Source organism: Neopelma chrysocephalum, unplaced genomic scaffold (genome assembly GCF_003984885.1).
Source record: "Neopelma chrysocephalum unplaced genomic scaffold, ASM398488v2 Primary Assembly neopelma1_274, whole genome shotgun sequence".
Classification (NCBI taxonomy): Eukaryota; Metazoa; Chordata; class Aves; order Passeriformes; family Pipridae; genus Neopelma; species Neopelma chrysocephalum.
This window is the reverse complement of record NW_020897936.1, coordinates 1,261,952-1,278,076: the sequence shown is the minus strand read 5'-3', so window position 1 is coordinate 1,278,076 and position 16,125 is coordinate 1,261,952. Positions and strand designations below refer to the sequence as shown.

At 45.8% G+C, this 16,125-nt stretch overlaps 1 protein-coding gene across 4 annotated transcripts in view; it reads left to right on the top strand.

Moving 5' to 3' along the window:
* RORA (RAR related orphan receptor A) overlaps nt 1-16,125 on the top strand; it is a 358,739-nt gene that overhangs the window by 325,582 nt on the left and 17,032 nt on the right. For 3 of the 4 annotated variants that reach the window (XM_027704416.1, XM_027704412.1, XM_027704413.1), the window contains 3 exons: nt 2,888-2,973; nt 11,774-11,915; nt 13,532-13,927. In XM_027704416.1, coding sequence (XP_027560217.1) covers nt 2,888-2,973; nt 11,774-11,915; nt 13,532-13,927 — 624 coding nt within the window. The remainder of the gene's footprint in view (nt 1-2,887; nt 2,974-11,773; nt 11,916-13,531; nt 13,928-16,125) is intronic. The other variant, XM_027704417.1, reaches the window with a different exon arrangement.

The following is a 16,125-nucleotide window of genomic DNA, read 5'->3' as shown; positions in this document are numbered from 1 at the left end:
CACAGGCAATTTGCATTTAGTGAGTTTAAAGTATCTTAAGTCCTTTCATGCTCTGTGGAAAGTGTATGAACGTGACAGGGGTTCCATTTCAATGAGTGCATTTGCACAGGCCCCACGTGGAGCAGTAATTGATCTGATCTCTCTGTGCATTCATCTCTGCTACAATTGGTTCTGGCAGTCCCGAGTGAGTTCTGCTGCCGAGATCCAGCCACTGGCCTGTGGCTCCCAGTGAAACAGGAACTTGGAGTTTTAAATGCTCTGTGCCTGATTGAAAGGAAGTACCTTGAAGATGTAAATTTGAGGAAATGTGCAATTTTAAACCCGCACCTGATTTGGTGCCGTTGCTCATACGAACGATGGTGGGCAAATGCTGGCACAGCTGGAGCTTGTGAATCTGTGGAGATTCTCTTCTGCCAGTAAAGCACCCTGGAAAATGCATTTGGGACTAATTATGGCACCTTTTAGACTATTACTAACCTAGCTTTAGGCCATCACTTTGAAGGCATGTTACATTCCTTCAGAAACCCTCTGCAAATGTCCTGTTGCTTAAGAAACAGGGATTGCATAGACAGGCTTCATGGGTGATTTAACTAACGTGCTGGAGATTGTAGATAAACCAGATCCAATTATATCATACCTCTACAAAATAAGGCAGTAATTATGTATATAAATGGGAAATGTAAAAAATACATTGCCATGGAGCTGTGGAGATAAGCCTTGTCAGTGCCCTGTCCAAGGAGCTGCACAAGGCTGCTGATTCACTGCAGCACAGCAGAGAAATAATCCTGTGTTGGAAAGGCACCACTGGGATTTGGTAGAGCTATTCTGGAATTTGCCCACAGGATTGCTCTCTGAATTTGAACTGCACATTGTACAAATCCTGAGTTTCTGTGGATTTCAGCCCGTTCTTCAGTCTGTGGATGTGAGGGGGGGTTGTGCTGCCCTTTCTGCTCCAAGCTTTGTTCATAAACATATGATGCTCCAGTAATAATTTATGTAACACATTAATGAAACAGCATACACATTATTTTCCCCTTTTATTAATTCACTTCCTGCTCCATTGTGTTTAATGTGTTTGCTGAGAGCAAAGTGAAATAAAAACCATTTTGGGGGAAGAGATGTTTCCTTCCTCAAGTGTCCTAAACAGACCTTTTGATTTCAGCCTGTGGTTTTGTCACTGCAAGGATGGTGGGCGATCAAAGGTCAGGAATACAAAGGTCCTTACAATGGAAGGAGGTGCAAGTGGTGTCCTGCTGTATGAAAATATCCTGAAAGCTGCAATGAACTGCAGTGCAGTCCGTGGCTGTTGGGCACTGCTTTTCCCAGCAGACCAGTTCAGCTGCTCTTGGATTCCTGGGAGCAATAAGTCCCATTTGGGTGCTACTCAGCTGCCCCCATCATTGCACTTTGTGTCGCCTGGAGAATGTTTTGAAGGAATATTTCAGCACAGTCAGTGCTGTGGTACAGGTCTTCTGCTCTTCTGCTTTATAGTTATCTTATGGTTTGGGCCAGATCCTGAGCTGCAGTGAATTGGAGCACACAGGAGCACTGCATGATGATTCTTATTTAATAATGAGCAGCCAGTTAGGGATTTAATAGCATGTAAAATGCAGTGTTTTTAAGAGCAGACATGAATTTTTGAAAACAGTGTTGAGTACAACTGAAGTTAAGCTGCTGCATTGTAAGACAGTAGCATTAGATGGGATTTTATGTGTTGTCACAGCCTGGATAGCTAAACTGGATGAAATAGCAGCTCTCTGGAACAGGCAGGCAGCTGGTGACTGGAGTTCAGTTCCTCAGGGAGATGAACAGCACTTGCTAACGTGTCCCAGCTCCGGCCACAGCACGAGGGGTGTTTGTCCTGCTCAGACCAGGCCGGGCCAGGGCACTGCTGCAGCCTCATCCCAACCCCACTGCAGCACAGGGGGCTCTCCTGGGCTCTCCAGTCTCTGCCTGGTGTGGGGGGTGTTTGTGAGCACAGCCAGGCACATGTGAGATGTGGGCTGCTGGTGTTCATAGGGTGAAGCAGGGCCTTAACACAGTCCTGTCCAAACAGCTGCCAGTAAAATACTGCAGCCAGGGACTCCAAAAGAGGGGGTGTTCCTGGGCACAGACGAGTCCCTTCTTAATCCTACATGCTCGGATGGGAAGGTGCTTGATTTAGAGACAGTCACACACCGAGCTGAGTTCAGTAGGTGTGTTTAGAGGGATGGATTTCAATGTTGAAAAGGAGGGCTGTCACACCTTACAACTGCCCAGCGTTTCCAGGCTGTGCTGACTCCTCTGGCTGCAGTGAGTGGACTCGGTGCTGCTGTGCTCTCCTCCCTCGCTTGTTCTGTGGGACAGAACACACAAACACATGCTGATGGTTCCCCTTCTGCTCAGATACAACAGTTGTGGATTTTTCATGCAAAATGCAGTTGCTCTTCACCTTGATCCCCCTCTTTAGGACTGGCCCTGGGAGTTGGGTGACCCCTCTGGGAAAAGTGGTGCATTTGATTTCCAGGCAGGGCAAACTTTAAAATTGCCTGCTATGATCTCACACAAATATGATTGGAAGGAACCTTTCTAGTGTCATCTTAGCTCTTTGGCCAAAATGTGAACTCTCCTACTCTTTTTGGCTTTGAAATGCTGATTCCAGCCTTCTTGTGGGTTCTTAAACACCTTCTCAAATGACCCATTTTAATAACCCAAAAGCTATTATATAACGAGCAGCCATAATTTAGTCCAAAGCTCTAGGGGATCCTTGCAGTTCAGCAATGAATAGTTAATGCAGTATAATGTTTAGCAGGTTATTAGTTTTCACTGTACAAATGCTGATCAGGGAATGCTTTTATAAGGTGTTTAAAAGAAAATGTAATTAACTGGTTGCGTGCTTCTGTTGCAGCTCAAATTGAAATTATTCCATGCAAGATCTGTGGAGACAAATCATCAGGAATCCATTATGGTGTCATTACATGTGAAGGCTGCAAGGTAAGCTTCTAAAATATTAAGTCTGAAAACAGCACTTAGCCTTTTGATAGTGATTATTTTCCTTCCTTTTTTTAAAGAGCAAGCACTGGGCCTAAGTAGGATCAGTGGATTCCATTTAAAAGAATATAAAACTGTTGGGGATTCTGAAGTACTGGTTTTATTTGGGTTTTAAATAGTACATTTCTGTGGCACACACACCTGCACTGCCACAGATTTCAGGACAATCCTCAAACTCACAGTTGTGCTGTGTGTGCTGTAAACTGCCTTTCTCTGAGTCAGCAGAACAGGGACAGGAGGATGATCTGCTTCAGGCAGAGCAGCAGGAGTCAGCTCAGTGGGCTCAGCCAAGGGGGAGTTGGGCTTTCTTGCCTCTCCCTCTCTGCTTTTGCTTTGTAAACTGCTACGAAGCTGTGCTGAAATAGGTGAGAGCTCTCTGCCCCTCTGTTCTGGTTTGTGCTCAGCTACAGTTACAAATCCATTCTGTTTGGCAGGAGATGGTGTTTCCATGCCCCTGGTGTTCAGCAGGCTCAGCTCCTGCTGGGAGCAGTGCCTGTTCCCTGCAATACACCCACTGCTGTGTGAGGTTTAGGCTCTGGGTTTACCTTTGGTAACTCTAGTGAACAAGGGTTACACCAGCAGCATTTCTATTTTGTTCAACATGTCCATCACAAGCAGGAATTAGACTGGGCAATGCCAGGTGAGAGTGGAGTGGAGTGGTCAGTCCTTTTGATCCCCAGTGCAGGATGCCAGCCCTGGCTGGGGTGACACTGTGCACAGCCAAGCTCCAGCTTGTTGCTCTCTTCATGTGAGTACATGTTGCAGTCCCTGCTGGTAGGTTTTCTCCTGTTAATCTGCACTTCAGGGGTGAAGAATTTATGACAGTTTTTAGTCTGCTCTCCTGACATGTTTGATACCACAACCCCTTCTTCCCTGCATTCACATTATAAAGATTTCTTCTGTGGTTTTCCAAAGGTTTTTGTGTTTTCAGTAACACATTATCTGAGTCTCGTGGAAGTATTGGTAAGAAGGAAGGAAAAAGAATAAATTTAAGAATCTTAGAATGATGTGGGAAGAGCACCTTCTGCCCTTTCTGATTGCTATGGAAAATGCAAGAAATGCACTAAAAATGTATTGATAACAAAGTGGTGACTTTTTGCAGGTTTATGTGGCTGAGCAGCCTTGATCAGATGTCAGCTGAGGGAGGTGGCAGATGTTTGCAGGAGAGTTCTGCTGTGGTACTGTCTTGTCAAAGGAGATCCAGTTATGTTCAAGGTCCGAGACCTCTTTAATCCTTAGATGGTCTGGGACCTGGATATGTGAGAGGCTGCCTGGAGATCCCTGGCAAACATCCTGGCACACAGACAGAGTTGGTGTGGTGCTCATGGGCCTTCTCCACACAGCTGTGCTGGAGCAGGAGTGGCTGCTGAAGGACAGGAACGGAAAGGAAGGGAAAGGGAAAGGAAAGCTGCCAGCCCTGGTATCCTTTGTGTGGTCCTCATGCAGGTCTTTGGCCTGGCCTTGCCCTGAGGGCTGAGTGAGCAAAGCCCCCTCCAGAAGCAGCAGGACAGGAGGGGAGCAGCCCCTGTGCTCACACTCATCTTGGGGAGGAGGAGCTGCAGGCCCTGGGCACTGCAGGTGAGAGACAGGGCTGTCCATGGAGCATTCCTCCCTGGGAGGGACTGCTTTCCTGGGAATAAATGCAAATGTGAGTTGTTAGGAGAGAGGTCCTTTGTGCAGCAGTCAGAACAACAGATGCCTGCTGATAGTGAGGAATGTGTGTGCAGCTCCTTACACGTTAGAACAAAGGATTTGCCTTTGAATGCTGGATAAATTGCAGGACTGAGGATCCCACTGGCGTGGTCAGCTGGTGGGAAGGGCAGAGGGCAAGGCAAGCAGGCAGGTGTGCTCAGCACACTGAAACACATCTGAGCCTCAAGGCACAGTGTGCTAAGGAAAACAATGGCCCATGAGTTTGGCATTTTCTCCCTCTCTTGGAAGAGCACAATAAAGTTTGATGGCCATACAATTTCATTAAAAGCCAATGAATATCAACTTAGTTAACTGAGTTCTTTTCCTTTCAGGAGGGAAATAACTCTGCAGTTCAGTCTTAGTGCCAGAGCCCAGATGACCTGCAGGTAGTGACAGACAGGGCAGTGTTGGTGGGCACAAGTCTCAGCAAGAGTTGAAATGATCGTGACCTAAACGGCACTAAAATGCCCCAAACGCTGTGGCTGATGGATTCTGTTTGTGCTACACCTTTCCACAGTAATGTCAACAAAGTCTCACCCAGCAGAACTATTTTGGCTGGTGAAAAGGTTGGCATAGCTTGGCTTCTGCCAGAGGAGCCAGGTGTGTGTTGGAATGGGGTTTTTTTCCCAGCTTTTCTGTGGCTGTGGCTGCTGCAGGTTGGAGCATGCTTCCATTGCTGCTCGTGTTCTGCTGAACCTTCCTCTGCAACAAGGACTTGGCTGTGAAGACCCAGTTCCAGTGCTGTGCTCTGGCTCTGGAGCCACATCCTGCACCCACAGTCCCAGGGCAGTCAGGGGGTCCTGCCCCGGTGCCCCAAACCCCCCCATGGGTTGGGTGGCAGGAGCAGGGCCTGAGCTGGCAGGAGGGAGCAGATGTGCTGCTGCCCTCTCAGCCCCAGCCATGCAGGGGTCACCTACAGTGGGGCATTTTCAGCTCCTGCTGGTTTTCACTCCAGTTTGGTGTGAACTTCACTGTTACTCAGTAGTAACATTAACTGAAATGTTACTGTGCAAATCCTAATAACCACCAGAAATAGAATTTATTTAAAACCTAAAGTGAAGTTTTAGATTCAAAGACGTAATTTGCAGTCCTAATCTGTATCATGTGTGGGATCACAGACCAGCACAGGTCAAATTGCCTGTTGCTGATCCTGTTGGCAACCCTTGCATTTCACAGAGTTGAAAGTTTCCTGACCATTTTTTTTGTTATATTGCATTTCACATAACTAGAATTGAAGGTTTGTAATGAAACCCATTAGTGTTTTTTAGAAGTTTTCATTTCCTACCTTGCCATGATGTTGCTGACTGTTTTTATGAAGTTAGTGGCAGTGTTTTGCACAAGCACCACTGAGTGCTCCCAACCCATCAGCCTATTTAGCTGAATTTGAATATGCCTTTAAAAAAAAAAAGTAACACCTCTCCTCCCCACAAGTGAAAAATTAATTTTTTTAGCCAGGCTGTGTTTTACACTTTATCTAGAAGGGCTCCTGTGGCTTATTATTGATAAATTTTAAAAGAGAGGGTTCTTTTTCTCTCTGACCATTGCTGATATCCAGTATACAACATATAATGGGGGGAAAAAGGAAGATGAGATTAATCATATAAGGATTTTACTCAGAAGTGTGGATGAGGAATGACACAAAGACTGTGCCACAACTCAGAAATAGAAGTGTGTTCTCCTGTGTCAGACTGGGGATACTGTGTTGTAGGACACTACTGAAAAAGCTGGCATCTGTATGGAGCAGCTCCTCAGCCATGAGCTGTGGGAACCCCTTACCAACCTTTATTCTGTAGGAGGGACTGTGCTGGAAGAGGAGAGTGGTTTGTGCACATCCCTACTCTTTTCTTGTGGAATCCAGTTCCACATTGTCAGAAAATACCTGAATGTTTCAAGGGACATAGCAAGGAATTTAGTTGGAAATGAACCTTTTGTGACTGACCTGTGTGATTTAACTGGGTGCCCAGATGCCTTTGCAGTCAGCAGTGTTGGTTCGTGCCCATCTGCCCCATGAATGCATCTCTTTACCTGGCTGCACAGCTGGTCTTGCAAAGCCACCCATGCAGGGCACTCCTGGGCACTTCTCGTGCTCTCAAAGGTTTAGCAGTGCTGGCTTTTGTCTCTTGTGTCTTTTAAGACCCAAGATGATCTTGTTCATTGTAACTGCAAAGAACATCTGGGTTCATTACTTCAGGAGACAAGACCTGGTGTGCTGTCCCTGCCCTTCTTGCGTTAGTTTTGTTTGTTGATAAACACAAGCTCAATCCTGTCTTTATTACCCGTGTAAAACTGAACATTTTTCCTCTGTTTTCAGTGGCACTGTACCTTTGTTATCAAATATTTTATTAGCATAGTTTATTAGACAGTATTGTCACAGTGCTCTCCTCCCTTGACAAGTAAAATATTTGCTCATTTTCGTAAAAGGGTTAAAAATCCCATTCGAATGTTGGCCTGTCTGTCCTATTACAGTGTATTTTTCTGATTTTCCTTTGAAGAAAATTTGTGGTGGTTTGCTTTGGAAAACAGTAAAAGGATGACTCCCCCCCAACTAATTGTTAATTGCTCAGAATATTGCAAAACTTAATGATACGTGGAAGTCTTTAAGTATTAGCCATAAATCATGGGATTATGAATAAGCCTTTGTTGTCACAGGCTCACACACAGTCATTCCAAACCCTCTGCCATTAGGATGCAGCAAGGCAGCTGTCAGCTGTTTTCTTGTAATTAAACAGCCAATGAGCAGCTAATTAAGACATATGTGTATACAGAAGTGGAAGTGGGTATGTTAATGAACTGTAGGAATCAATTCATTAAATGAAAATTTGTCAAAAGACCAAACATGAGCTCAGTGTTGCAGGCTGAGCCGGTGGAGGGGAGCTGGGCTGGGACACGGGGACACGGGAGGCTCGGCTGGGTGAGGAGCAGCCCAGACACAAACCCGGCACTGAAGGGACCGAAACTATTAATAGACTTCGCAAAAACTGCTATTTACATTTCAAAGGTCCTTCTTAACAAGTTGTTATTCAAGCTGACTTGCAGATGAAAAGTTCTTGCGCCCTCTTTTTTCCCCCAAACCTGATTTCTTGGCAGCCCATGAAAACCCATAGGTTGCGTTGTGTATAAATAGGAGTCTGAAACGCGGAGACGGAGCCGGGGCTTGTGATCTGCGCTGCTCTTCTCCTGGCACCGCGTTCGTGCATCTGCACGGAGAGGGGGCCGTGCAGAGCTGGGAGTGGAGCCGCAGCTCTGTGCTGGCACCGGAGGGCTCCGTGCAAGGGGCCCGTGCGGAGCTCAGGGTGCAGCCGCAGCTCTGTGCCGGGAGCTCTGTGCCGGCCCCGGGAGGGCTCCGTGCGCTCGGGCCGGAGCCGTGGTCGGGGTGTTCCAGCAGCACCTCCCGGTGCAGCGGGGGTTTTCCTGTGGGATGCCGGACGCTGTTCCCGTGGGATGCCGGGGTTTGTTCCTGTGGGATCCCGGGGCTGCCCTGCCTGTGGCCCCGGAGGGCCGTGCGGGGCTGGCTGTGAACGCTGTGCCATTGAAGGCACGTGTCTGGGCTGGCTCGCACAGCGCTCGGTGCACACACGTGCACCAGGCATGCAGCCACCTCCTCCTTCCCGGGGGCAAATCACAGCCGGCTCCCTGCCTCTGGCAGGAGGGAGGGAGGGAGCAGCACGACGCAGCGTCTCTCCTTCTCCTCTTTTAATAAAGGGGTGAAAACAACCTACAGAGAAACTATATTTACTCCTGTAATAGGGGCTTCCCCCCGTGGCTTACAGTGACTCGAGAGCACAAGGACCACCAAAAGCTTGGAAAACTCACAAGTGAAGGACAGCAATGTGAGAAATCTCTCTCTCTTGAATTTAGAAAGACAGCAAAAACTTATGAAGCAAAAGAAAGAATTTATTCAGTGCGCTGGGTCTAGTCTCACACCGAGTTTTTTGGGGAGAAAGACCCTTTGGGTTTGATTTTCACACATTTTATAGTTTCACAAAATCCCACCCTTTTTCAGATAAGTTTACTATGTTCATTTTTGCTTAAAAAGGTTGCTTTTCTCTGAAAAGGGGCTTTCCCTTCCTTTCGATTGGTTGCGAGGTGTCCCCTGTCAAAAAATGATGGATCTTCCTTTGTTCTTATCCCAAAGAGAGAAAAGAAACCCCTGTGTGCAAAATTTCCACATGGCCCTGAAAGATTTTAATTTTTAGGAACTTTTATATTTCCCTTATCCGGCCAATAAAGACCCTGATACCCAGGTCCAGTTTGGAACTTGGATATCTTACAACTTCACAATACACCTATATATAAAAAAACTGTATTTTATTTCTCACAGCAATGTAGAAGAACTTTGAGAGCAAAAAAGCCTCAGTTGACCTTCATTGTAAATTCACTCCCAAATCTCAGATATGTGTGTTTCTGCACTCTGGACAAGTTTAGATTAGTTTTCAAAGTTCGTGGCAAGGTGGTTTTTTTGTTTCTTTAGCTCCTGCTGATCTTTTCATAGGGTTTGTTTTTAAAAGCACTCTACTGTATCTCTGGTTTGTAAAGTGCAAGTGCTTTTAAAGGCCCCAGTTTCAGGCAGTTCTGCTCTACTGAAAATTCAGCTTGAAGCTGTAAGTTAGCTGATACATGGTACACTAAAATGTATTGAGCAGCTGTGTCTCTAGGGAAAATCTGGAAAAGGAAAAAGCCCAGTATTTTCTCCATTATAATACTAAAAATAATCCTCAGCTTGACAAGACTATTCTTAATAAAGAGAAATGCCAAACTGGCAGCTCAGACTCAGTATATATCTCAGCTGAAGGAAAACATTTAGATCCTGGAGGTTTTAGGACACATTGATTGAGCTGACTCTCAGGATCTCGGCAGTGGCAGAAGAGTTCATGCAGTTCCTCTGTGAGCATGTGATTCAGTGCAACTGAAAAGGTGTTTGGAGAACTGACATTTTTGGGGAGTGATGCAGAACCTTGATCAGTCAGCCACTGGTCAGCTCAGTCCCTGATCCTGTTTTCCTGGGGAATGACGTTGCACTTGCCTGTGGACCTGCACTGCAGGGACAGTGTCCATGAAGGTGCTCCCAGAACTGAAGTGAAGCTCTCTAACCTAAGAGTTGGTTCCTCCAGAGGGATCAGTTGTGATGTTGGGATGGTAGAAATTTCCACGGTATTTCAGGTTTTCTTTGGGGTGAAATGCACTCAGTTGGAGCTCAATATGTGCTGTACAATCATCTCACTATTGACAAACCTGGAAAAACAGAAGTTCAATCAAACAGAAACAAAGACCAGAATAAAAGGATGAGAAATAATGTACAGGAAAAGAGGATTGAAGGCAGCACCTTGAATTTCCTTCTTTTTTTTTTTATACCCCATGTTTCCCCAGTAAAGTTTTAATAAAAGGGGCATAATGGACACAGACTGGTGCCCTCCTGTAAGATGGAGGAGGGGCTTTGTCTCAGTGTTTTCCATGTCTCTGTCTGCAGGCAGTTTGTTGGGAAGTCTCTCCCTTGAGATTTGCCATGCAGAAGCCCTTTCCCCTGTTTGTCTCCCCCGGTGTCTGGACAGTGTGCTGTGCTGAGGGACTCCAGCCTGCAGCCCTCGAGTAAATAAAACATTGGGAAAAGTCCAGCTTTAATTAAAAGGTGCCCAGCCTTGCCGAGAACTATTTTCTTTGCAGCACTGTTAATTAATCCATTATGTGGCAACATAAAACTGAAATACTGTGCTCACTGATCTCAAGTGCCTCTTTAGAATGACTCCATCTTTGCAGAATCCTTGTGAAGTAGGTATTACACACACACCAGCTTATGTTTGGGCAGTCTGTGGCTAAAGGATGCCATGACTTCAAAGCGAGCAGCTGGTGTAGTGGGAATGACACCACTGCTCTGAGGGAGGCAGGAAAGCTGGAGCGGGGTGGAACCTTCCCAGCACTGCCCTCCTTTGGAGATGGGTTACTCAGCAAAGACATCACACACAAAACGTGGGTTAGCTTTCCCCCTCCTTGAGAGTCTAAACCCTGCACCCAGTGGAGCAGAACCAAACTGACTCACAAAGTATCAGCAGTGGGGTGGCCGGGGCAGGGACCGTCCCTGTGCTGGGGCAGTTCTGGGCCCCTCAGACAGGAGAGGCACTGAGGGGCTGCAGTGTGTCCAGAGAAGGGATCGGGGCTGGGGAAGGGTCTGGAGCAGCTGAGGGAGCTGGGGGGGCTCAGCCTGGGGAAAAGGAGGCTCAGGGGGAACCTTCTGGCTCTGCAACCCCCTGACAGGAGGGGGGAGCTGGGGGAGGTCGGGCTCTGCTCCCAGGGAACAAGGGACAGGACAAAAGGAAAAGGCATCTAGTTGTGGCAGGAGTTCAGATATCAGGAAAAACTTCTTCACTGAAAGGGTGGTCAGGCATTGGAGCAGGGTGTCCGAGGAAATGGTGGAATCACTATCCCTGGAAGTGTTGAAGAAGGCCTGTGGATGTGGCCCTTGGGGTTTAGTGGTGAGCACAGTGGTGCTGAGATAATGGTTGGGCTCGATGATCTTAGAGGTCTTTTCCAACCTTAATGATTCTGTGAGTATATAAAATTCCTTTAAAGAGTTATTCTTTGTAGGAGACAGTGCTCAGTGCTGAGTATTTTTAAACATGTGCATACATTGGTGAGGCTGAACTGTCAGAGCCTGCCACTGCAGAGAGCAGAACAGGGGAGCAGCTGCTGAATCCTCCCTGTTTTGGAGATCTGTGCTGACCCAGGAAAGATAGGAAATCCAGGAAATCTGGGTCTATAATTAGTTTTATCTCCTTTGGAAAGAACTGGTGTACCATATGTAATATGGGATCTGTAAAATCAGTGTATTTCCTTTACATGTTATAACACTTTTTTATGAACTGTTTCTTGCTAGTTACTGTTTTTTGTTTGTTTCTAGGAGAGAAAAAAGCCCCCACCAACAAAACCCTCTTAACTTCCTTTAGTTGACTATAGAGCCCTTGAACTTCATGTTCTGTTAGGTACGCTGCCTTTCAGAGTCTTTATCTGCTGCACCAGTTAACAGCTTCTTGACTTGTATTTTGCACTGGCATCCCAGGGCTTTTTCAGGAGGAGTCAGCAGAGCAATGCCACCTACTCCTGTCCCCGGCAGAAGAACTGTCTGATCGACCGGACCAGCCGGAACCGCTGCCAGCACTGCCGGCTACAGAAATGCCTGGCTGTGGGGATGTCCCGGGATGGTAAGCACTGCTCACACAGCCTGCCTGCACACTCTGGGGAGGCTCTGCTGTGCTCTGGGTTCAGCTCAAACCCACTGGGTTTAAAGGCTAATTGTGCATTGGGCTGAGACTTGTGGTCATCACGTGTTTTTTAGATGTTGCTACGTGGTTTTCTGTGTTATGTGTTGTATGTTTTTACATGTTCACATAAATATCAGGGCATGTATGAAGTTCTTGGGTTTATTTTTTTTTCTTATTCATCTATTACAATTCCCAGTTAAGAGCTTTGTATCTGGTCACTTCTTGAAGATGCAGATTTTTAGTCTGATGTCAGTACTTTATATGTTCATTCCAATTGAAGTGACCTACTGTGGTTGCAGGTTAACACTGCCTGGGTGCAGGTCAGAACTGTTTCCCAATATCAAGAGAAGTTGAATTGTATATAATGAATAATGAAAAAAAATGCAAAGAGAAAAATAATGCAGTGTTTTTTCAAAGGTAGAATTCTGAAGAAAATCTGTTCCAGTGCTGTTAATACTAAGCTCAGAATTACAGCTGGAGTAGTGATGAAAGGCCAGCCCTGTGAGATGGACACTTCTGTAATTCAGTTAGAACTGGCTTTGCAGCTGATACTTGCACTCCTCCCCACGGTGGGGGAGCTGCCACCACTTACCCAATCTGGAGATCCAAGTCACTCCTTTCCCCTGCCCCGGTGACAGCAGCAAACACACACACATTACTCTGGGTACATGAGGCCCCATTAAAGAGATTGTTTCCAGATTACATTTACTTCTTGAATTACATGGTCTTAATGTTTTTACTGGGCATGAGACTAAAAACCTACAACAGCTGATCATGTAATGACTAGTTCCTCCAACAAGTTTGCTTTCTTGTAGAGAAGTAGAAGGCAGTAGTCACCTTTCTAAGGGATGGGGCTTTTGCAGCTGATACAGGTCCCTGAAATCACATACTGTACCCTGAGGAATTCCCTGGATGCTGCAAACCAGTTGCTGCTGGCTGACAGCTACTACCTCTCAAAGCAGCAGTAATTTGTGTGTGCATGTGTGTGCACACACATACAGGTTTAACAGTTGCTCACCTAGAAACACTTGTGCTTGTCACGGCGGTGCTGGAGGCAGGTTTGGTGATTCCTCCCATGTGCTCTAGTCCCAGTCCCACCAAAGCTTGTTATTGATACACCGTGAGCGATACCCCACGTGTTGGCACCTATTTTTAAGTTCACTCTGTGGTGTAAATGTGCAGCTGGCAGGAATTGGACAGTTCATCCTGGGCCAGCGTGTTCTGTTTTAACTTCTGCTTTTCCAGGTAGGACTTGAATGCTGAAGAGATGCATCTGTCAACTTTGTTGGACGTACAGGAGAAAATCTTTTCGGTACAGAAGTGGGAAGTTAATGAATTAAGCTAAACCAGTGACTTCTAATGGTCCATTTCAGCCGCATGTTAAGAGGGTGTTCTAAAGAGCAGGGGCTGCAGCCGAGTCCCTGTGACCGAGAGCAGCGATCCTTAGGTCTGCCCGTGCTGCTGGTTTGGGGTTCCTGTGGTGTGTAAAGGCTGGAGAGAGTTCCCAGGCAGCAGTGGGGGTGTGGGAAGGTAACAGCCGTGTGTCTGTGTTTCAGCTGTAAAGTTTGGTCGGATGTCCAAGAAGCAGCGGGACAGCCTGTACGCCGAGGTGCAGAAACACCGACTGCAGCAGCAGCAGCGCGACCACCAGCAGCAGCCGGGAGAGGCAGAGCCGCTCACCCCCACTTACAATATCACCACCAACGGGCTCACAGAGCTGCACGACGACCTCAGTAATTACATTGATGGGCATACCCCTGAAGGTAGCAAAGCAGACTCTGCAGTTAGCAGCTTCTACTTAGACATACAGCCTTCTCCAGATCAGTCGGGTCTTGATATTAATGGAATCAAACCAGAACCAATATGTGACTACACACCAGCATCGGGCTTCTTCCCTTATTGTTCTTTTACAAATGGGGAGACCTCTCCAACTGTGTCCATGGCAGAATTAGGTAATGAGAGAGAAAAGCTTCCATTCTAATTGTCTTAACAGTACCCTTTGGATTAAAGTGCCACATTTAGCCAGGTGATAGTGAGAATGCTGCTTCAGTGGAGCTGGGAGCATGTGTGGGCATTCTGCTGTGACATGCACAGTGTCCTCATCTCGGGGTGCACACAACAACTTACCCGTCTGGCCTAAAACTCCGGGAGCCTGGGGCTGATCAGCTCTAGGAGTGTTGCTTTTGCTTTCAGTCCTTGCAATAGAACCCTTTGAATACTGATTAACAAGCTAATTCTTAGTGCTGAGCAAACAGACAGCGTATTTCTTTTTTTGCAGATTATTTTGTAACATTTTATCTCCTTTTTCATTACCTCAATACTCTTATTTCTGACAAAAAGTGATGAGGCTGACTTTGCTCTGCTCTTTACCTGGCAAATCTAAAACCAAACCACCAGACTAATCTGAGGGCACTTCTCCTTGTCACTGGTTGAAGAGAATCCAGCCCCAGATACTGAAGAAAATTTTTGAATGTAGCAAATTTTGATAATTTCTCCAAAAGCCTTATAACAAACACAATTAGCATGTTCTACTTTAAACTCTTCCCTGAATGATGACACTGGGGCTGAGTTCCACAACTGTGACTTGTCAACAGCTGAGACTGGAGTTAGAGCCTGCTGTGTGAACAGGTTATAAACAAAGTGGAACAGGACATGAGAGAAGTGGTTTCATGATTCTATTACTTCTGTAAGCAGTCAAGTGTTTAAAACTGATTTTGCTTGCTTAAGCAACATTTTTGCTAATTATTTTAGTTACAAAACCCTAAAAAAAATAGTTTGAAAAATCAGGTATTCCACATTAAAATTTGATGTGGTTTATATTCTTTTGAGAAATTGTGCAGAGAGAAGGCTTACTTTTTAACGTCCTTATGTTGCAGAATGCTGTTCTCTGCAATATAATTGGTCCTGACAGCCAAAATACTATGTCTGGCTTGAGTTCAAATAATTTCAGATAGGTAGAGATGACAAGAAAAAGTCAGGTTAAAGGGAATGCTACCAGCTTTGTGTCAGTCAAATGGTTGCTAATTTTCTCGTGGAAGTTATTAAAAAGACTTACATTAAACCCACAATAAAAAAGAAAGGGCTTTTCCTTTATAGGCCAGGTTTGGGTTTGGAACACTGGCCTAAAATAAGTTGGTTGTGTTGCTTACCTTCATTTACACACTGCTTGCATTTAAAGCCTGCACAGCGTGATTTGGGTGCCCAGCACTGACATTACTGAACAATGTTTGAAGAATGTTTGTCTGCCAGACCAAGGTTTCAATTTAGGAAGGTGTGGCTGTTCAATGAAAGTATTTAGGTGTGTCCTGCAATGCAGTCCAGAAGGGAGGCCGAGGCTTGGGAGTAACATGGGAATATTTCACCTTCTCTGTCCTGCAAGGGCACAGGGATTGTGCTGCCAGTGGCTGCTACCCAGGACAAATGTCTGAGCTACACACTTGTGAGAAAAAACAATTGTTCTCAAATACATCAAGGCTGTGATGGCAAACCAAGTATAACTTACCTTGTGTTCTACCTTGTTGACTGCTCAGGTAGCACATATGATCTGAGTTTACCTCACCTGGGTTAAAAGACTTCTCAGGTAGTCTCTTCCATCAAACTACTAATGTATGAAGGATGGTACTAAACAGCCTGATTGTCCAGCAGTTGTTTGTGGAGGGCTGGGTTTGCTCACTGTCAAACAAGGCCCATTTCACAGATCCAGTGCTGCAGTCCCCCAGATCCCCCATGTTGTTAATGCCCACCGTTCCTGGGGGTTTGAAGCCTTCCTTTCCAGTGGCCTCACAGGCAGAACTGTGTGAGATGTCACAACACTTCTGCTTGGCACGTGCTCAAAGAGCAGAGCAGGCCCAGAGCCAGGGTAGAAAAGAGAAAGGCAAAGTATAAGTGGAATTCAGGTGTCTAAATCCCATTCAAGCTTTTGAAGGGGTTCCTGAAGGTTTATGGAACCAGGTTTTATTAATAAATGTAAATCTGCCATATAGTTCTTTTAATCAAGTATAGCAGCAGAAAATATTTTATTTGGAATTAAAATATTGGATGGAAATTTTAAATCGTGTGGTAACTAAGCTTCTCTAAAGCTGAAGAAAAACCCTCATTGATTTTTTTAGTGAGTTATCTTAATCATCTGGATTCTCCAATAGATATATTT